The 23175-nt window shown below is 39.3% G+C and overlaps 1 protein-coding gene across 1 annotated transcript; it reads right to left on the reverse strand.

The window, feature by feature from the left end:
• Positions 1–6653: 6653 nt before the first annotated feature.
• LOC129091685 (double C2-like domain-containing protein alpha) lies at positions 6654–22456 on the reverse strand. Its single transcript, XM_054599382.1, has 10 exons — positions 22119–22456; positions 21070–21149; positions 20037–20111; positions 19668–19777; positions 16722–16848; positions 15175–15234; positions 11639–11838; positions 9026–9107; positions 8659–8755; positions 6654–7538 (listed from the first exon to the last, which is right to left on the reverse strand). The coding sequence occupies exons 1-10, from the start codon at positions 22450–22452 to the stop codon at positions 7402–7404; spliced, it is 1302 nt and encodes a 433-aa protein (XP_054455357.1). The 5' UTR covers positions 22453–22456; the 3' UTR covers positions 6654–7401.
• Positions 22457–23175: the final 719 nt, after the last annotated feature.

Consider the following 23175-nt stretch of genomic DNA (forward strand, 5'->3'; position numbering starts at 1 on the left):
CAGATGACTTCAACAAAAAGCAAAAATAAGGACATACCTCATTATTTTCTTTGAGGTTTTTTTTAAACCCTTAAAGCTAGTATAATTGGCTGCTTACACTGACTACCTACTTTATGAGCATTCATAACAAGAGCAGTGAACGGGCAATATCTTTGGGAATATCATAAAGAACAAGTCGGCCTACTGTTTTCTATTAGTTATAGATTTTTAGAACCAAACTGAAAGCAGTTAACATTTAACAGAGCTGCATGTTCTGCAACACAATGGTAAATAAAATACCTTTTTTTTTTTTTTTTTTTAAAACAAGCATTGCAACGAGTATTAATGACAGGAAAAACTACAGTTTTCATAATAGATTAATCGTTTTAAAAAGTTATTTTTGATGAATCAAGATTAAGAGATTACAGCCATGATATCCACTGCACTGTATTTAGACACAGCAGTGCTTGGAGTTAAATGCTAACATCATGTTAGTTAAGAGTTAGCCTGCTAACATGTGCTAATTAGCACTAAACAGAAAGCTCCTAGAGGGCGCTATTAAAAAAGTTGGCACTGAAATTTTCATAATTGGGGTCAGAGGTCACCTCCAGGGTCATTTCAGGAGGTAAGAGAACTTTAATTGTTTGTACACTAATATCTAGCTATTCTGTGTTTCTCTTTTGGGCTTTTACACAATGGGTTTATAATAAAACGATCACTACCATTAAAAAGTATGATGGCAGAGCTATAATTAGGTTAGATTGTTTTTTTCTGAGCTAGGCTACAACATGTGGTTGTCAGCTTAGTTGCCAACATGAAATCCCAGTTGGGGATGCTCTGTCACATTCTCCACGGGGTTTGTTGTCACACGTGATTGAAAGTGAGTGACTGACATAAGGGTGAGTTGAGTGTAATTGTTCTTTAATGCAAAATGATCTATGTCATGATTTATGTTCTCTCGATGCAGGACATGTTAGGATGGTGCATTTCAGATTGCTTTTTTGTTTTCCCAATTAAATTAAGTAAATTCCATAGTAAATTTACCACAAGATGTTTGGGAGAAGTTGTGATGGACCACATGATTAATTGATGAATCTTACTAATCCAAGTAAAGTTGGACTATGTTTAAATATGTTGTATGGAAATGATTATACAAGTCATGGGCTTGATAAAGAGACGTATAGCTCCCAGTGAAGAGAGTGCTCTGTTGTAATAACGAACATAAAACATACTGAACATGTAAAATATACATGACTATATTCAGTATATAATTGACTTCATGTCACATTTTTCCTTAAAGCAACATTTTCTCTGAAGAGATAAAAAATCTACTACATTTGCAGAAACATGACAGCGCTCACAAAGTCCGACAACAGCACATTTCCCCCACACCAATGTTAACATTTTGGCAGCCAAAGGTATTTTTCTTTGTACTCAGCTAATTTAACAGTAGGTATACAGTGCTGTGCGGCTCAGGAGAGCATCAGAAATACCAGACACAGTCACATCCAGATGCAGTAAGTGGGTCAGGGATTATCCAGCTGGGTCACATAAACACGGAGGCCGTGAGTCAGCTTGGCAGCGTTTGGATGCATCATGATCATCCTGTCAGTCTGATAATGAGATGCACTGACCTGTGGCGATGCTGTTCCATTAGTGCCTGCTTGATTTTGCAAACTGAACTGGGGCTGAAAAAAATCATAACGAATGTGAATTATTGCTGTGATGGATTGTTGTGGATTATTCAGAGATAGTGACGGGAAACATACTTGTGAAAGTCTGTTTAAAGGCTCACTTTGAAAGGGATCCAGTGACAGCTGTCTGTTACTGTCAACACAGTTAATTATCAGCCTCATTTTCTTTTTCTGTCAGAATGACTTTTTAGTTTGTTGTGAAAAAACTGTCATAAATGTGTGGCTGTTGTTATCAATGAGTTTACAGGGCTTACTTATAATCCTGGAATGGAATGAAGCCATAATCAATATTATTTGTTATATATCTGTGCCTTTACTGCTAAGACAAGTGAAAATGTCTTGGAAAAAAAGTCAGCTGTGGACTGAAAAGGTCTTTACCAGAGCAGCCATTGTGTCTTGTCACAGTAGGAAATCCCAGGTGTTACTAACATTAACAAGGCTAAGTTCCATTCATAAAACATATTTTGAATGCCTTGTTTGAACACCTGGTATGAATGCAGTGTTTCCAAATGAAATTGTCTCCTAAATTACTTAAAAAAGAAGGAATGAACAACAAAAATGCAGTTTTTCCAACTTCAGAACAAGGTAATTGTCCAATCTGCACAGATAATGCAACAAGAAATTCCACATTAATAAGCATGTGAAGAAGGGGGTTGTCCAGATAGGATCTAGGTAATTCATGTAAATCTACTCATGAACTGTCTTATCAGTGAGTATATCTACAAGAAACTTAATTTAAATGCAATGTGAGCTTCAGGCTCATATTTGGCCCATTTTTACTGTACATCTCTGCTGCCTGCACTTCCTCTGGTGGCTTCAACTTTTCATCACATTCCTGGCTAGGTGGCAGTAATGTGCTCATTATTGTCTCTTTAGTGTAATTAAAACCACTTATCATCACAGAGTGGATTCAGAGGATTCAATCTGTGGTGAAATATCACTATAATATTTATATCAAGGCTCTCAGTCTCCATGTGCTGTCTTCATTCCACTTTTATCTTCAGCATCAGCCTTTTAGTACACTGGATTCTTTATTGTGCCCACAGTTTTATTGTTATGAAATGACCATGCAAGGATGTCTTCAGCTGGAGCGAATATTTGTAATTACTCAATAACATTGGCTGAAATATATCTAATACATCTTTTAGTCTCACAAAATATAGAATACTGTGAATGTTTATTCAAATCAAATCCATTTCAGAGCATCAGACAGACAGATGTTTGGTGAGGAAGTACACTATTATGTGACATAATGTGTTGCTAGAAGCTCTCGCTGTTATCCATTATGTGTTTTTCCAATCAGCAGTAATGCTGGTGCTCGTCCCCTCAGAGAGGACACGGCTTTGTTTTAAATAAATGTCTGTGGCTTCACAGAAATCTGCTAAACCACTGGATTTTAGATTATCCTCTCTGAGTAAAAATAACTGTTATTTAACCGTTATATTAGTCCGTCTGCATCACTAAAAAGTTAGTTTTTCTTTTTATTGCAACTGCAAATTCTGTTGATCTCCGAAATTAAATTAATCACCCTTATAACTAGGTGGCCATATCTCCTAATGTTTTAGATGCACTTCAAAAAGGTTGAAAATCAAATGTTTACTGTACTCAAGTTTTTAACAGTAATCTCAGTTTAGATCATTGGGCAAAATTTGCAGCCCAGTCCTTCCTGCAGCTTTCTTAAATATATTAGATTAGATCTATTTTATCTGCAGAGACTTGTTCTTTGTTTTATTACAAATGGACCTGGACTATTGCAATGTTCTTTATCTGTGTTGACTTAAACTCTTTCAAAAGTGCTTCATAAAACCATAGACCTCTCACAAGTTTCAGCAAAAGACTATGTGTGGAGCTCCAGTTTTAGCATTTATACATTTGTTACCTGTAGATTTTAAGATTTAAATGATCACTTTTAAGCCTTTCATAGGTTTGGCTCCTGAATATCTCCGTAGGCTTGTTCATGGTAAAATATTTACAACCTTGACTCTAACGACGTGTTTGATCAGAGGGACAGTTTTATTTTTATTTTCATTTAATTTTCAGATTTTATATTTTTGGAAAGCACTTCTATAAAAGGTTATTAGTTAGATTCGTATTTGTATAAGTGCTGTCATCTACATTAAGACGGTGTGACAGGATCTGCAGAGGACGGACATCTCTGGTGTTTGTGAGTCAGGGCGAGGAACAAACCGTGACTAAGATGAACAGGAGTAGCCATCTCTGATTTCACAAAGAGATTCTTTCCCGCTCACGATACACAAGAAAATGCACAATAATCAGAAACTGCACCACTTATGTGTTTTCCTTCTTCTATTTAAAGTCTAGATCGAGTCTCTTTTTCAATTTCCATGAGTCTGCTTCTCACTCAGTCACTCACAGCATGACACTCTTTCAATATACTTTTGTACTGTGTTTACCAAAAACATCCCAATGTCCTGACCTCTGACCTCCCTGTCAAATGGAACAAGTAAAAAGTTCAATAAATGATGCAGAGATCAACAGAATGTTACAGGATGGTGATAAAAAGGTGTAAACCTAAGAAGTGTTTCTTCAAATAATTAAATATATCAGTAGATAGATAGATAGATAGATAGATAGATAGCAATAGAGTTCCTTTGATATGAAATAAAGGAAAATTCCATGTTTGTCAACAAGACCTCTGCTGTCCAGGCAGGACTGATTGCCGATGGGTTCCGAGATTGGCATTTGACTAGTAGTATAGTATAGTTATTTGTATTTTCTTGTATATTTTGTTGTATATTTTGGACATAATCCAGTTTTTGAAAATGCAATATTTAAAACTGGAGGAATTCAAACTCAATGATTCAGGTTTTCAAAGTAAAATATTTGATGCTGTTAATTCATGGCATTTACATTTCTATCTATTTCAAAGGATCCCCATTAGCTGATGTCCTTAAGCAGCTCCGTTCTGAGCAATTTGTAGTTTACTCAGAACACTTCTTGATGCAGACCATTCAGGTGATGAAAAGCCGAGGTGGCTTAAACTGAAATATTTTACTACTCTAGCTAAGGAAGACATGTTATTGCCATGGAGATGCCATTGCCTATTTTCCTAAAGATCATGTCTATGTGCTTAACCAATGATGGTCAGCTATTTAAAATGAATCCCAGTAATTTAACCTTATCCACCTGTTTTATATAGGTTCACCTTTCAAGTACAGATGCAGTGTATGCACAGATGATCAGAATAATTCATTTTTAGATGTTGAGGACCAATTTATCTAGTTTTATCCCATCAAAGAACGAGTTTAACTCTGAGGAGTTTTTTTTTGCTGCACAATACAGTTTGGAATCATCAGCATACATTTGTATACTGCTTCATGCAAAACAGATGAGTAAAGATGTAATACAGAAGTGGACTGGGGCAGTTTCCCTGAGGCATGCCACAGTCAACCCCTTTACAGTTAGACTGTAGAATGCCATTGTGATACACCCTTTGTGTTCTGATGAAAGATAACTCTTAATACATGAGATGGCGCTTGATCTAAATCTATAGGCTTTTAGTTTACCAATTAAGAGATCATGATCTCTATCATCAAATCTAGTAACACTGCATCTGTCATCCTGGAGTTATCCATCTCCTTTAACCAGTAGTCTGTCATGTGTGTTTGGGACAAGTGGGGTAGTTGTGTCTTTAAGCATGTTGAGATCTAGTATTTAAACCGTTACAGTCAGAGTAATCTCGTATTTGTTAATGGACTATTCTCTCCATCAGTTTGCTGAGTACTTTGAGGATATTGATAGGCCTTCTGTTCTGCCCAGTAAATGTCAACCCACCATCTATAAGAAAATAAATAATTTTGCCCTCTTATTAAATACTAGGGTATATACCTTCCGTTAGACATTTATTCAATATATGACATATGGGAGCAGACATGTAGTCAACTGCCAGAAAAAAATACCGTACTGTCCAGTGTGTCAGTGTGTCCACATTGTTACATTGAAGTGTACAACTTTTACTAAGCATTATAATGTTTAAGAGTATAGGAATCAATGCTGCCCCTGTTATGCCTTAGTGCATTGACCCTGTTTACCAAAAAGACATTTACATATTTATCTGAGTAAATGGTTGAAAATATTATAATTGTTATGGCTTTTATTGTCATCCATATGAGTTTAAACCTGAACAGTTTATATTAATCTAACCCATCATAAACATCACAGCGTTATTAATTTGGTATTTCTTATATCTAGTGTTAAACCATCGCTGATGCTTTTGTTGATTTTCTTTATTTCTGTGGTGTGTGTCTCTGCCCGATCACTTCTGCACACATTACTGTCAGAGAAGAGGCTGCAGCTGCAGATCTCATACTGTAGGTGGCAGTATTGGCTTTTTTGGATTGCCACTGAGCAGCACGTAAAACATTCAGAGATTCAAAGAAGCCACTGTGAAGCAAATATATTAGAAATTGAAGGAGTCACACAATAAATCAATATGAATGTTTATGAAAAAAACAAAACAACCATTCTCACTTTAAGTTCCAAAAGACAAACACCCAAAGCAAGTGAAACACAACATATATTTACATATGAACACCACTGGTTATTTGAGCATGCCTCTTTAACCACATGAGACCGAGATAAAACCTGCAGCATAATCAATGCGATCAACAGTAAAGCAGCAGCTGTGGAGAGTTATCAGACAACACTGTGCTCTACACACCATTCACATTTGTAATTTAGATATCAAACAAAGGCTGATGATTTTATTCACGGTGTGTCAGAGTACGACCATGCACAGCTCTCCATAAACCAATCTGCTCTGAAACTTTCCTGTTAATTACATCGCTCTTCTCCTCCCACATACAAATCAGAGATTGTGAAGCAAAATTAGGTCAACATCAGCGTGTCACCAACAAGAAACGGACACTGTGATATTAGAGTTGACGCATTAAACAACTGAACAACATTTAAAAAAAGCTGTTACCCTTGAATTAAATAAAACGTCTTCTTAGTTAATCAGAGCAACACACCTCAGGAGAATTGAGAACAACACAATGATGAACATCCTGCAGCAGAGCCTGGCACATATTTGTTCCATCAACACCAAACATGCAAATAACTGACACGAGCCATCGACATAGAAGAACCAGTTGTCTCTCCTGTTTTCTGCAGGCAATCCCATGGCAATACAAAATGTACGATAGAATTAAGACCAGGTCTTCGGAAGCATTAGGCAAAACATTATTGCAAGGGAGAGGTATGTGTGCTGTGAGATGGATGGTCCTAATGGTGGCGTTTTGATGTCAGCAGTTATTAATAATAATAATAATAAATGACAGGCCGTAAAAACAGCAAATAGACCTGGCATGTGAGTTGAACTGCAGAATTCAGATTTGTCCCTCATTTAATTTTCTTGCACGATTTAAATTTGTCTTGTAGATTGAGATCTGACCAGATTGGATGAGCACCGAGGGGCATTTAGATTGACATTGAATGCACAAAAGGGGCCGATTCCTATGAATATGATTATGAAAATTCTCATGCTTTGCGTTGTGGACGGTTTCCCTAGATTTGCATCAGGTCTATTTAGATCTGAATATTGATCTCTGAGTTTGACCCCCTGTGGAATGAATTATGATCTCACTTATGACACAAAGTAAGGAGGATATGAATCCCTCATAGTCATGCAGAAAATCTTCAGAGCATGCGATGAGATGTCTCTTGCCAGGCAGTCTCTCCGGTGTGAGTGCAGTGGAAGAGGATCAGTTCATTCCTGCAGTGTGGATCCAGGCAGCTCGTTGGTCAGCGTGTGCCAGCGCTCCACCTTCGTGCCCTTGTTCTTCAGACAGTCTATCCAGTGCTGCAGAGTTTCTCCTTGTGAGTGACACCCTAAGGATACACCGCCTAACCAGCCAGAGACAGAAAATAAAGTCAATTTGACGCGAGAGGAAAGTGCATGTTTGATAAACAAACAGTGAGAATTTAACTTGAAGGGGTGGATTTATGGTGTAGTAACAGTTGTAGTGAGGAACTGAAAATGTGTCAAACAGCCTTTAAAGAAGAAACCGTTTCAAAACGAACAAATATAATAATGTATTCAGAATTACATGTTATCACTTTTGATGCCAAATAGGTTGTGTGTTGCAGCAAGAGTAGGCGTAATTAACTGTAGCTTCAACCTACACCTTTTTGGTCTATTGAAAATCTTTTTTATTAGCAGAAATCTTTTTTTGAATTACTTACAGACAGAAATACTTTTTTTCTTAATAGAATTTGAGACCGATTATATGAGATATGATCAAATATGTAGTATGCCTACTATGGCTTTTTACCAAATGTAATGTTTATTAAAACTTGGTTTTCTTTGACTGTAACTGAGTCTAATGATATTAAAGGGACAATCAGATAAAGCCTATCAGTGAGGAAACGAGTGCCAAAATATATATACTTAAAAATAGACTTGAGTGATGGATAATAAGTAGCTTCTTTAAAATGTGATGGTAAAATTAACGAAGTTACCGTTTTTAAAATAATATAATTATTGCATGGGATCTTTGTTACTTAAGAAAAGCTGGCAGAGTTCAAACTGGATTTGAGGAAAACAAAAGCTTAAACTATTGAGAGACCGACATTGGTTTGTCTTTTGATAGGGTTTGTTTAAAATAAAAAATGGAAAAAAATACCAAATAAAAGATCCCAGAAAGTTATTATATCTTATTAGTTATGTATAAGTTCAAATTTATTCAGAAAGAGACACTGGTGTAAATGTAATCACTTACCCCCCCTTATAAAGAGCAAGTATAGTATTAAGCTCATTTCAGCCTAAATGTCACCGACACCCGTTTGGCAACTAAACCCTGCAAATTACACAGAGTGCTGCACTCAGCTGCAGAAAATGGAGAACAGCTTAGAATATCTCTGGTAACATCTGCCGTGGGTACATTATTAGACTGCTAATGGAGAAGCCAATCAGTAATCCAAATATATACAACAGCAGGAAATGATTAGCTGCCTATGACGTCACCTATGAAGTCATTGGACTTTCCCAGGTCGTAGTCCCACACTGTGACCTCCAGTGTCTTGGTGGCCAACTCTGAGAATGTGATTTCATAGAAGAACTCCTGGGTGAAAGAAAGAAAGGGGAGGTGTGAGGGCAAAGGTCAGAAGATCACACCGAACACACATGTTTCTCTTCCTCCAAAAACTCTAAAAATACTTACTAATGAGGCAGCAGCTAAGCGTGTGCAAACGGTAATTGACTGTTTTACAAAAAGGTTGCAGACACTATCAGTGTAGCGTCTCCGAGGACTGTAAACGAGCTGTCTCTTTACATTCAACAAATGTACTCCTCCCTCCCACAGTTATGCACATACACATACATGGATGTCTACCTCATTAAACTCCGGGTTGAGAGTCTTTTTTATCACTGCTGTTTTGTGCTTGGATTTCTTCTGGACGTCTGGCTTGAGGTACCTGAGACAGAGGAATGTGTTAGCCACATATACGAGTCTGGTCATTACCTTTCACAGATCAAAGTACTGCTGAAAGAAGGAGAAATAATGACTGCACAAGGGAAAACTATGTAAAAGAGTATGTTCATGCAGTAGAAAACTGGACCTGGCTTAGTCATGTGTGAACAACACAACAATGCAGGTTAAAAAAGAAGGTTGTATTTGCCTTCATTAATGACTCGACAGGCACGCTAAGGGACACAAATCAAACAAACCTCAACAGGTGCATGCTGGGTCTGTCTGTCTAACAGGCTAAATGCTAACATGTTGGATCCTCCAGCTGTGAATATTTTTGCCTGATTTAAGAAAGAATTGACAACTTGTTGAAGTGGGTGGATTCAATGGTTTCTAAGTAATTTCTCCTTTCACTGAGGCACAAGAGTGAGATGACCTACTGCTGTTTTTCACAAAGCTGGTTATACTGGTAGGGTAGAGGCTGAGTGGACTGGTTATATTAAGCTTTGACAATGAAAGGGCAGAAAAATTGAACCTGGATCAGATTTTTTGGGACATTGCTCAAAAATGACGTTCAATGGCGCGAGTACAACAACACACTTGTTCAGATGAGATCGTCAGTGTTGCAGCATGTTGCATGTGTGTGCACTGTGAAAACTTTTCATCTCTCTTTAACCTTTGACATGTGTGATCGTGGCCGTGGTGGGGTTTATGCTGTTAACGCCACGTGTTGTCTGCTTGGTGATTGATTAGTTGATTCTATAAGAGGTGTAGAGCTATTTTATTTGTGTGGGTTTTTTATTTGCACTGCCGTGGTGTCCATGGAGCCTTTATTTATTTGCTGATATTTTATGAAATATCTGAGTTTTTATTCTGGTTTATTCTACTAAGTTTATACCGTGGAAGGCCGTTGTAAAGATAATTGATCTGTTGTTTGAACAGGCTGCAAAGTGCATATTGTTGACAGACATGTCTACATGGTCAATGGGAAGCTACGGCCAGCTGCCTGTTAGCTTAGCTTAGCACAATGACTGGAAATGGAAGGCTTGAAACAACAGGCTGGCTCTGTCAAAAGTTGTAAATCACAATTTAATGAAACACAAGATTTTTAGTGATATTTAGTGTTGGAAGGTGGATTTTGTTACCTTTGGGCAGAGCCATGCTAGCTGTTACCCTCTGAATCCTTTGTGCTAAGCTAACCAGCTGTAGCTTCATATTTGCTTTATAGACATACTAGTGGTATCCATCGTCTTATCTAACTCTTAGCTGGAAAGTAAATACCAGTAAGCATATTTCCCAAAATGTCGACCTATTTAATATATTATTTTTCAAACTAACCATATGTGAGCATGAAGACTGATCACCAGCACAGCACAGATTGAATAAGCTCAGCATCCCTTCGTGAGGTGTCATAAAATCCTCAGGATATTTTTAAGCCAGCTGGAAGGAGCGTGGCGAAATCTCTATTCACATTTGCTTTCCACCCACCACCCACAGCTCGGATAGCGTATGTTCCCACACGCTCTCAGACACAACAAAGCATCTGGGGAAAAAAAGCTCCCGCCAAAGGGCAAAGATGCGAGCACGCATCCAATATGAAACAAGGTGCATGACGTATTAATGTGGATGTGTGAGGGATGTATGCGTAGGCTTGGTGGATGTAAAAACGGAGGGAGAATTTAAGGCGTGACGGGGAAGGAGAAGGGAGATTGGTGTGTGTGAGGAGAGCATGCCAAGCTTCGTGTTTGTGTGTGTTTTTGTGTATGTGTGTGTGTGTGTGTGTGTGTGTGTGTGTGTGTGGGGAGTTTGTTTAATGTTTTACTCTTTCCAGAAACAAGTGCAAAGCTAGTACCAACACTCAGGAGAACAACCAGTTGAGCAGGGGTGGGGGGGTTTAAAGCTCATTTGTCAAAATTTCTGTCAGGGCCCATCATTCAACCCAAGGACCTTCCGGCCCTCTGACACAGCCACATACACAGCCACACACACACAGTATTGCTTTTCTTTCATCAATGAGTAATGAAACTCGAAAGAACCTCTATGACACCAACAATAACAGTCTCCTCCGTGATGCAGTACGCCCATAACACTAGATCGTGTCGCTGCCTTTCGATCCGTTTGGAAGGCTGTCAATACACGCACACTGTTACCATTATCTTGGTGAGTGAGTGACATATTTCACAATGGCTTCAACTTGTGCGAAAGCTGCTCTCATTCATCACTATTACCGTTTGCGGGGTTAACTCAAGCCATCTATCACTCACGAGTGGTGACAAAAGGTGATTCATGGGGTCAATATGAGCCAACGGCCAGTTAAGACTAAACACCGGTAATAAGGTGGAGAGGGAGGTTGGCACTGCATAGGTCATGTGGAAATTGTTCCACATGACCTATGCATATAAATGAGGATTGTGAAATGTCAATCCATCAGTCTTAAGTTCTGTATCTATTATTTAGTCACTCGGGTAGCAACATTACTCCACTTTATGTAATGAAATACACCCCGGTATTCAGTTAGGGGTTTGATTTCACCCTTACGTTTTGACATAGGGGTCTGAGTATCCGTTGACGTCCATGGCTGCCAGGTGGGCGCAGCGTTTGACGCCCACACACAGCCCGCCACGAGCCCTCTCCTTGGCCTCGCCCTTCACGTCGCCATCACTGGCCGGGGGGAAGTACTGCAGGCAGAGCAGCAAACGGCCTCTCTCCTCTAGACTTCTCTGCTGCTCGGTCTCCCACTGAGGAGAGAAAGATGGGAAACAAGAGATTGTAATAGCATATAATATATTAAAGATGCGTGAGCTGCATTTATAGCAGCTACATTAGTGACTTGAGTTTTAGAGCCAATTGGAGGCCTCTTGTATGTAAAATTATGAGTATGAGAACTGCTGATGAAACTGGCAACAATAATCAAGCTGTTTATTAAAGCTGATGTAATCGATATGTTTACATCAGCAGTGGATTACATGACTTTGTAATGTAAAAGGGCACGATAAACCCTCAGAGAATTATCTTCTGACCCGCGGTTCCCCTCAGCTAGCGGAGCTTTTAGTGACTCCCAGCTAATTGTTTTTGTTTTAAACCCACAACTGTACAGCTTTTTAGTTCACTCTAATTGCTCTCATTAGGGTAATTTTGCAGATGGCAGTTTTTTTTCAGTGAAAACTCTTTCTGCTCAGCAACAAACAGCAGACAGACAAAGTAGCGACTAGCTGAACATTACGGAGCATTTAACAATTAGAGAGTCTGATATTTCCCTCAGGAGTTGGTCAAAAGCAAAACATTGCTAAAAAGAGAGTGGATATTGGACTTTTGGACTCAAACACGACTTCAAATGTTTGCATGTGTTGCTCTGTGTCTTTTACATGTGTAAATAAGCCACAGCTGTGTGTGAACGTGTTCGAACTATCAACTTGATGAGGTGTTCATGTCAGTTTTGTGTGTACTTAGGCCCAAAAAAAAAAATCAATTGGTGCCGTTTTAAAGCTGCAGTGAAAACAAACTGTGGCAGTTCAGTGCACATCTTCCTACATCAGCACAGCAGGAATCAAAATAAGCTTATGTAACTTTTGCAGAACAACATCTTCTATTGCTACAGGTGACAGGATGAATGCTAAAACAGTAGTAGAGTTCAGCTGGGGTCTAAAACGTGATTCCAGCCGACTCAACCAGACTCAACTTTTACTGCCAAATTTGAGTCGCAAAACAGATAGACTCAAGGTTGTATTTTAGCTTTATTCAGTCAGTTACTTACCAAAAAAGGCTGTTTCGGCAAAACCCCTAAGTTCATTGAACTGAGCAAGGTGAGTTTATTGTTTATGAATTCGACCTTTTTATTTGTGAGAAGACAAATTTGCCCTCGTTCTGATGTAGGTCATCTCTCTTCCTCCTTCTTTTCAAACCTTAGGAGCTCAGTGACTTTCATCTAACATTTCAGTTCATCTCTCACAGCTCAGAGACAAACTTAACCGTCAAGTAATAAACAGCAGTGCAGTCGGATGGCACAGACCAGCCTTAAAGATGTATTTATGCAGTTTGTCGCTCCTGGCTCGAGTATTTTTCACTGACAACATCAAACTGCTACCAAAGCATTTGACAACAAGCGGAACAAGAGAGTAGATTCAAAGTGACAGATAGAAGAAAGCGAGGAAGCAGCAACAGAGGGTGAGGAAGGGGAAGACGATGTTCTCACAGGACCGTGACTCACCCTCATGGCCAACAGCTCCAATACATGTATGTTATTTATAGGAGTGACGTGCAGTTTTTCCTCACTGTAGGTACATCTTTTTCAAATTATCTTTTCTGTTTCACCACAGAAGATGAAAAAATGCCTATAATGTGATTTTAATGTAAAATGTGTCCGATCCCTAAATATCTCTAATCTCCTTTATCACCCTCCATCTCTCATTAAGTCTTATCTTCAGGCGAGAGGTGGACAGCCAGGGCGATCAACATGCCAGACGCCTTACACTGCTCCATTGTCCTACCTCCCTTTCTCTAATTGTCTCAACAGCTTGTCCATTTCCTTTTCCGATACAACTCTCTTTCCTATTTTTCCCCCCTTTCCTTCTTTCTGTTTTTATTTGGGAATCATGCATCCTGCCAACAGCCAGTCCACCATCTGCCGTGAATGAGTAGGAGACTTAAAAACGTGCAATTAGTGAGGATAATTTGCACCAGGTATCTGGTGAAATAACAGCTCAGACCTTCACAGATCGATAGAGAGAAACTCATTAGGGAGGTGAAAATAAACAGGAGGGACAGACGGATGGGGAAGAGATAAATTTGTTGGTGGGCGAGGGAACTGGAAAGACGATCACGGCATTAAAAAACCTTGAATGTAGAGAGAAACACAGAAGGAGCAGTTTTACAACAGGTATCTAAGTGTAGTTAAAGGACTACACCAGCCCTCTGGATTAGTCCCTTCGTTTATTAAATACAATTATTAAAATCATCTGCCAAAACAACGGAGACACTAAGAACTTGGAACTGTTCGTAACTTGATTGATTGTTAGTTAAAGGACCAGACCAGTGTGACTGCAAGTTTCCATACTTTTCTAAAAATCATGTATTCACATTTTTGCAACTTGTGAATTTTGCTTTAGACATATTTGTTCTGGTATGACCGGTAGGAAGTAGTGATTAGCTGATGTTTTGTTTGTTTCTCAAAGGAAATTGTCTGTTCTAGTTCTACTTTTAAGAATTGTCCTGTATTTGTCACTTTATGCCAGCAGACGTTATTGTCTCACTTTAATGTAAAACTCTACAGTGTTTTACATAGTTGCATGTGTTCTCCTTTTTCATAACAGGCGGCCATTTGTTTCCATTAATTTCCATGTCATACAAAATGTAATTATCCAGTTCAATCACAGATTGATTTAAAATGTACTGCACTTAATTACCTCACAACAATAAATGAATGCTGGCTTAATGGATTAAATGATCATGTCTTACGGCTGGAAATCTCTATTCACGGCAGAAAAATATGACTATGGTTTTAGAATGGTTAGATGTGATGTTAAGCGTACAATTTGTGGTAAATGCTTTAACTTTAATGGCCCTTATATTAAAACGCAGTTATTGGTAAAAATTAAACTGAATTCCATTTACTGTTTTTCAAATGTTGGAAAATACAGAAAAATATGCTTGTTTTCTGGAGTGTCATCAACAAAACAAAGGAAAGCAGCAAAACCAAAAGTTAGAATCCATTAACTTTGCTAATTAATTGATGATTTTACTACTTGTTTCAGCACTTTCTAAATATAAACAGTTAAACTTGTTGCTTTGATCATTCTTAAATGAAGACTGATGAAGAAAGATACTTTGTTTCCAGAAGAATATCCATTTCATAGAATGAAAACTGATCCTGACCATGAAATATTAACATATGAATTCTCATACTTTTAGGATAATGCTTTTAGTCACATGAGTAATTTAGTCTCATATTGGGTTTTGTGTAGTCCTTTAAGACAGGTTGACTGGTGGACTGTAAAGACAGACAGACAGATGGACTGTAAGGACAGACAGACAGAGTGAGGGTCATGTTAAGTACAATAAAAGAGTCATGTGGTCACCTCTCTCAGGTAGCAGGAGATCCCTCTAAGAGCTGTGCTCATCGCAGTCGGTGAAGGCAGCTGGAGGCAAAAAAGAGATAAATGATAAGCGGGGTATGACTGACAGAAAAGCTGTACAAGCAGGCTAAAGGGGAATAGGATGACCAGAAAGGGATAGATGTATCGAGTGGAAGGCGATGCCACTTTGAAAATAACAGGCCTGACACAGTGCCTGCAGGATGACAGAGGGGCTTTAACGTTTGATCGCAGAGTGGCCACCGGCCTCAGAGGGACAATCTAATACCAGCAGCCCTTTCCAACTCATGGAGAACAAAAAGCCAGCCTTCTCACACAACTGCCCCCCGCTCTCCAACACTTTTATTTTTTTTAATCCACTTGTTTCTCATCTCTCTCACTTGCTCTCTCTGTCCATTGAGGCTCCACCCCCCCTTCTTCTCCTCTCCCTTTATTCTCCCAATCTGTACGTACCCTTTTCCCACGCATGACCCATCCGACATTTAGCCTGCACAAAAAGCTGTTTGTGAGCTATAAGAATAGATATGATACTCTGTCCTCTGTTAACCTAATATTTGTTAATCTCACTGGTATTGGCTTAATCCATAATATACTATGGCCAAAAGTATATGGATACTGTCCATTTGGTAGTTTTAGACTGTTTTGCTACACATCATCCAATGATATTTAGTCAACAGTTTGTGACAGGCGCCCCCATGCACAAAGCCACAGGCCACATGTTGTTTTACCCATTTGGTTTGGAAGATCTCGACTGGCCTGCACCCTGACCTCAACAACATCCAACAACAATTGGATGATCTGAATGACCTTATCGCTCGACATTAGAGGCTGATTTCACTATTGCTGTAGTTGCTGAATGTGAACAAATCCCTGCAGCCAGGTTTTAATGAAATAACCTGACCCTCTCCTCCAAAGTGGAGACTGATATGGCAGCAAATTAATGGCCATGGTTTTAACAACCACATCTGGATATTATGCTGCAGTATCCGCATACTTTATTCAAGTGTCCACATACTTTTCACATCATTTCCTAGGTAACTGTAAACTGTTGAACTATTCATTTTCGTTGTTGTGTTTGTTTTAATTTACTATTATTTATTTTACCTATAAGAGGCCTCGGTATATTCCTTTCTTACAACACTAATAAACACATTTGAGCTTTAAAATTTTAAGATTGTTTATGTAGCAGGAAAATCACTCTATTTATTTGCTGTTTGCTATCAATCAACAATTCAACGTATGGGAACCATTTGTTTGGCTCTTTTGCTAAAGATGCTACAGAGAATATTTTTTCCAATATGAGACCCAGGTGTGTGCACCTCCTCGGTCAACTAAATATCATCATTTTACCTTCTGCTGTCCTTCTGCACCCTATTTCCACCCCCTGTCTTTTTTTCTACCTGCCTTCATAAATTGAATATTACAGTACTCTCAAGTCATTTATCTCCCTCATACACTCTCATTTCCCTCTCTCCTTCCTTTAAGTCTTTCTTTCCTATCATCCCTTTTAGTCTTTCTGCTCTTCTTCTCACAGGGGGTGGATGCTCCAGACAGATGTTGAAGTGTTTAGTCTGGTCAGGCTTCACGCGACGCAGGGCCACCCGCGACTCCCCGATGAACTCATTATGTGTCAGCTTGTCTTCGTCGCACACCGACACCCTGTGGGTGAGAGACACAGGAAAGAGGGGGAGTTAAAGAAGAGAAATAGCGAGAGACAAAGATAGGGAGAGGGTGAAACATGAATAAGAGATGCCGATTACTGAGACAGGCAGTAAGACGGATGTGTGCATGTGAGGAAAAGTGGTGGAGTAAGTTATTCCCAATGCTGTGGCAACATTATGAGCGAAGGTAATTATTGACATAGATCTGAGCTGATTAAATATAAACCTATGTATAAATCCAGGATCTGTATAAGCACATACAATACAAGTAATTAGCATTTTCCCTCCCGCAGGAATTTAAATGGTGTGAAGGTGCATTAAGTCAATCCATATTTATAATTCGGGCAAACATTTACACCTTCCATAATGTCACCTGAAATGCATAATTGGGTGGGAGCAGCAGAGAGAGTGAAGGAGATGGAGGGAGGCTGTGTGCGTATGTAAAATCCAAAGCTGAGCGAGGGGTGGAGTGATGTGGGTAAGAGGGAGAGATAAAAATGGAGAATTTATTTAGTGTGTGTGTGTGTGTGTGTGTGTGTGTGTGTGTGTGTGTGTGTGTGTGTGTGTGTGTGTGTGTGTGTGTGTGTGTGTGTGTGTGTGTGTGTGTGTGTGTGTGTGTGTGTGTGTGTGTGTGTGTGTGTGTGTGTGTGTGTGTGTATTTTTGAGGACTCATTTATTTCTGCAAATGTGCATGTCTATACTTTAGGCTGAAGTGGAAAATCAGTATGCTACAGGCTAACTGACATCCAGAGCTCTTCTGTGCTTTATGTAAATGTGAATGAAATGTGAATGTGAATGAGAGGAAGAGAACTAAGAATGCAATCTGTCAGAGGAGGGCTGAGATGAATTTGCAGCCTCCTCGCCTTTTGGTTTTATTTAACTTCTAACTCAATACATCGCAGTCACCTGCTGTCTTCAGGTTCCGGTAATAAAACACCGTAATGCATAAATGAAGAAGGAGCAAGGGGCCAGTTGCCTTGGGACACCAGATATTTTCTGACTAGTCTAGTAATTTATGAGCCCTTCAGAATCAGATAGCGGCTAAAATAGGGAAGAATGAAATTTGGGGAAAGAAAAAGTGAAGTCTTGTGTTGGAGGCTAAAAAGAATAAAGAGAGATGAAGACGGTCAGCGCTGAGAGGTGAAAACTAGAAGCAGGTAAATACATTTAGCTTTTACTTTGACACCTCACATTTACGACATCAAAAATATTTCATTATGTTGTTATGGGGCAGGTTGATAAATCTAATCAACGCATGTCACAACTTTAATGTCCATGACAGACATGTAACTTAAGACTGATACAATTTGACATTGTATAATTGAAATTTAAAGTGTCACAGGCAATAGATATTAGTACAGTCATCATTAATAAATTATGACTCCTTTAAAATTGGCTCTTAGGCAGCTCATTACTGTATGGAAAAAAAACTGATAAAAAGTTAGACGTGATAAAAGTAAAAATATTTGGTTGGGTCACACTTTAGTCTTACTAACTCAAGATAATGAGATAATAAATTAAACTTCTCATGCGTTTGACTTCTCATTGTTTTGAGTTAATAATAAAAAAAATCACTGCCCTTCAATTAGGGCAGGGTATTGGTATGCTATGAAATAACCCAGTTACAAGTACTCCTTAAAATTCTCCTCCGCCGTCCTACATCTGCGACAAAACGGACCCACCACAGAGTCTATTCACAACTATTTGAAAATTGTACTTTCTGAAACTACTGTACTTCTTCTGATCTGACTGACTCTGCAGTTTGTAGCTGCTGGTTCAAAGTTGGTCGCAGAAACAATAATAGAGCTGCTGTTTAGCAAAAGGTACTGGACAAGAGTTCTGCCTTTTTCAAACGGTGGCATTGAGTTCTAGATGTATGAAGCTGAAATTGGAAAACCTCCATTTTCTGTGATGGATTTCTTCCTGTATTAGAAGTGTTGAAGTGTGCAGGAAACTTACTGGAAGTAGCCTAACTTTTGGCTACTACTCTAGCTAAGAAGAGCACACTAAAAAACAACAAAATTTACTAAAAGAAAAGATATTTACAGTTGGAGTTTATTAAATCTTAGGGCGTTAACTGTTAAGGGTTGGATTTACCCTTTTAAAATTTGCCCTAACAGCAGTTTAATTTTTATCTATTACATGATCAAAAATTATCTGGATGTCAAAAAGTGATGAAACTTGTCAAACATCTGTGCATTGCAGACATCGATAGGTTAAACTTCCTGTCTGCTGATCTTTGAACGCCTCTGCTGAATCAACACGGTGTCGTAGGCCTGTTGTAGGGCCAGTTTCTCTAATTTCCCCTGAGAGATCAACCGTCGGTCCTATTTAAATCCCACTCCCACATGCACCGTGGCAAAGTTTTAGTAACAGACAGACACAATTCGCAGCTTTCATCACCTCTGGAGGGGGTCAATGAAATTAAAACACCCCGTGGTGCTTAGTCTGACCTCAATCTGTCACTGCAACTTGGAAAGGGAGAAAGGCAGGGAGACAGATGGAAAGAGAGACAAAGACAGAGGGTTGGTTTGTAAGGAGTGAGGGGAGATCTTTTCTGATCTGAGTGGACAGGAGAGATGTGCGGATTGGGAAGGAATGAAGAAGGTGAGGTGACAGAGTGGGATGAAAGGATCAGTGGAGATAGAAGGGGAGGAAGGATAAAGGGCTAAAAAACAGAGAGTAAAAGACTCTGTGATTGAGATAGATGATAAGGAATCCTTTGTAAGCAAGAGTCAGTTCTCTGATGGGCAAGACAGCGCAGAGAGGCAGGATGTGAAGGAGACAGAAATAGCCAGACATAAAGCAAACATTTACCGGAGTGTTTTGCGGTACATGTCTTCCTCTGTGATTCCACAGTAGGTGAGCGTCTCGTTCCACACAGGGTTCAGCGTGTTGCGAACCGTCTTGGTTTTCAGTTTATTGGCCTGTTCATCACAGCAGAGAGGAGAGGAAAACGATAATCTCAGAACTGCAAACAGCAAAAAAAAACTCCAACAGGAAGTTCTTATAGGACACAATGTAATTTTGTTTTACAGCAGATTTACCGGGCTGCACTTGCACTTTCACAATGCAGCTCAATATTACAGCCAGACTAAGTCTGCACTCAAACAGGTTACTGAGGGTCTTTTTCAATGTGTTGAAAAAACGCAGGGACAAAATAACGTCCTGATAATAAAAGCAGACCTTGCAGGCTCCCGGCAGCAGATGAAGCTTGACATAAGGATCAGCCAAACCGTTGAAATCCATCGGTTTCAGACCCTAGAAAATAAAAAGAGAGAAGATATAAGGGAGAGGTATAAAATAATAGGTGAAGAACTTTGTGCAAACTGCCAACACCAGTAATACATTGTTAAACGATTACCAGACTGAGAGGTGAGGAGTTCATGTAAAAACTGAATCTAAAGCACAGTGGTAACGAGGAGGTTTTAATTTGACAGATAGTTTCACATAGTGTAGCGGCTGTAGCCCACTGCCCATTCTGCAAACCATCTAAAGATTAATGATGAAAACTGAAATCCTCTGCTACACACTAATTAGAAGAAGGACTGTCATAACCCATACATGATTTACGTGGCTAAAATAATTCACAAAAACATTATCGCCATTTCTATAGAAATTTTGAAAAAAGTAAATAATGCTACAAGTCATATTAATCTTTACCTTTGTTTATCGTGTGTTGTGTTTTTTATTTGGCAAATGAATTACACTCAAAATACAAGTGTAGGGAGGTGGAGAGAGAATCTGTAACCATATAAAAAGATTTAAGAGGCGCTGAATTATTTACCTGGTATTATCATATGTGTATCATTAACATTATATCAATATTTCATTTTTAATATCACTGTATCGTCAAGTGGCAGCGGCATATCGGGACACTATAAGAAGATTTAATACATTGACCTGCAGTCTGGGTAAGTTTAGATCTTTCATTTCTCAGTTGCATACTGTTGGCTTTGAGTCTGTTGTTATCTTTTAAGTAGCAAATAGTTGGTTGAACTAAAAATGATCAATTGAACAATCTACTGGCTGAAAAATTGATACAAAAAACTTTTTTGGGGTGGACGACAGCTGCAGAGAAAGGACTAAACAGCTTTTTTGTGTCACTGGTTGAGTCGACAAATATGGCTGATACAAATGTAAATAAAATATATACTTTCTACCACTACAAGACAAACTACCTGTGTTGGTTCTCATGGAGTTTTCGGATGTTATTTACCTTTGCTTTCATGACTGTGCAGTGTAAGGAGCTGGTGGCTCTCTCGTACAGGAGGTCAAACTCTAACGTCCCCAAGGAGGCTGGAAGGCAGTTGATAAAAATGTTTCAGTTATTTTGGTAATTGCTTTTCAGATGAATTCATTACCTTGTACAGAGAATGATGGCATGAAGAAATGTAGACACTCAGAAAGACACGTAAAAACACATTAAAACTGGAAAATAACTTCAGGCCCTGATGAGACAAAGCGCCTTTGAGGCACCCTAAGGCAGCTTTTTGTAAATGTTTTCAATCAGAGTAAAGCGTTTTCTGAGCTGCTTTTACATAGCTGAGCACTTCGTGTTTTCTGGCTCTTTGCATCCTACGTTCTGGCAGGAACACCCTGAATGCTTGGAGTTGAAGAAAAGTCAGAAGGGAAAACGATCTGTCATTTGCGTCTAGCCGGAGCTATATGACTTTACCAACCAGAAAACAGCCTGGAGGTAAACTAGTGCGGTAAAATTTAGCTTTTCGGTAAGTTGTTTTTATCAATTTAAACCGTACCACTAACTTTGTCATTCTGTGCTTACCTAACAACAATAACAAAAAAGCTAAATGCAAAAAAGTCTGATCAGGCAACAAAATTGCAGTGCTTTCCACCTGCAAAGCGCACTCTGTCTGATCAGGCCCTTATTCACTCTCTTGCTGAGAGTGAAACGAGAAGATCGACTAACTCTCAATGAAAGAATGTAATTTCGAACATGTCAAACTATTCTTTGAAGACTATTTTTACGTGGTTCTCCTTTTACAACAAATGAAACGGAAACAATTACAATCAGCTGGAAAGAGTTATTTGAAACAACTCAATAAGTAAAGTCTGCTAGCTGCAATTGACAAAGTTAACTGTTATATCTACTTTTGTTGTCATTTATGAAACCAAAGACCCCAGTGTTTCAAAAACTAGGAACGTTGATCTAATGTGAGACTATAAACCCTGTAAACAGCATATGTGTTGTGTGAGAATTGAAAGCTTGGCAGGCGTAGACCAGGTTGTGACCTTTAGGTAACTCACTGTTATCATCGCTGTCACAGCTGTCGATCTCGATGGAGGTGTCCATGCTGCTCATGGCTGACAGTGAGCCCCCTCCGCCCGCCGCCCCTGGTAACAGCGGTGACAATAGGCTGCTGCTCCCTCCTCCTCTTCCTCCTTTGGCGGTGCCAGGGCTGAGTGCGGTAGGAGCTGCCAGCTGATTGGGCGAAAGTGGCTCGGAGAAGGAGGAAGTGGGCGAAAGGCGAGGGAAGTAGGCAGAGATTTGGCGGATGGGGCGGATTGGACCCGGGCACACGTCGATGGCCATGTGCTCCTGGATGGAGATGCCTAAACGTTTTCCTTTTCGCACAGTCATAGGGCTTCAGGAAAAGGAGACAGATACTTTGAGGAAGAGTTGAATCACACTTTTCAACAATACAATAACTGTAATTTTCGAATGCATCTAGCCAAAGCAAGGGCCTAGACATTGATACACAAATATGAGCCGTTGTTCTCAATTTGACCTCTGCTTTTCCAAGCAAAACAAAAGGAGCTTAGTAAGATGGTTGGTGATAAAAAGCATCCGTTGTCTGGCCATCACAGACAGATATCATCACATCTAATAGGAGTTTTCGTTCGTTCTCATGATAGGAAGCATTTATCTCAAATGGTTCTTGCACTGAAACCCCCTTCGACATAATTAGAACTCTTAAACAGAAAGACATTACTCATAAAATGACAAAATACTGCAGAGGATGTGCACACATTTGCATTTCAATTGAATACATCGGAATAATCTCAAGCCTATCAGCTAGGATAATGGATAACGGACAATAAGGGTCTCCCCTGAATCCTAATCATCCCCAATGAAATGACAGTGGCTGTGTGTGCGTTAGCCGCTGATGCACACATGTTATCTTAAGTGCTTAACAGTCCTCCTCAGACAGGCAGGTAATTACAGGATGAAGTCTTTACAGGCTGGAAGGCTCTTCAGTATACTCGGAAGGAGGGAAGAGTCTTGGTGATTATATAAAGTTGTGGCAGCAAGGAGTGGAGTTGACCACGAGGCTGATGTGTCTGCTCTCTCCCCGAAATAAAA

Source organism: Anoplopoma fimbria, chromosome 5 (assembly GCF_027596085.1).
Source record: "Anoplopoma fimbria isolate UVic2021 breed Golden Eagle Sablefish chromosome 5, Afim_UVic_2022, whole genome shotgun sequence".
Lineage (NCBI taxonomy): Eukaryota > Metazoa > Chordata > Actinopteri > Perciformes > Anoplopomatidae > Anoplopoma > Anoplopoma fimbria.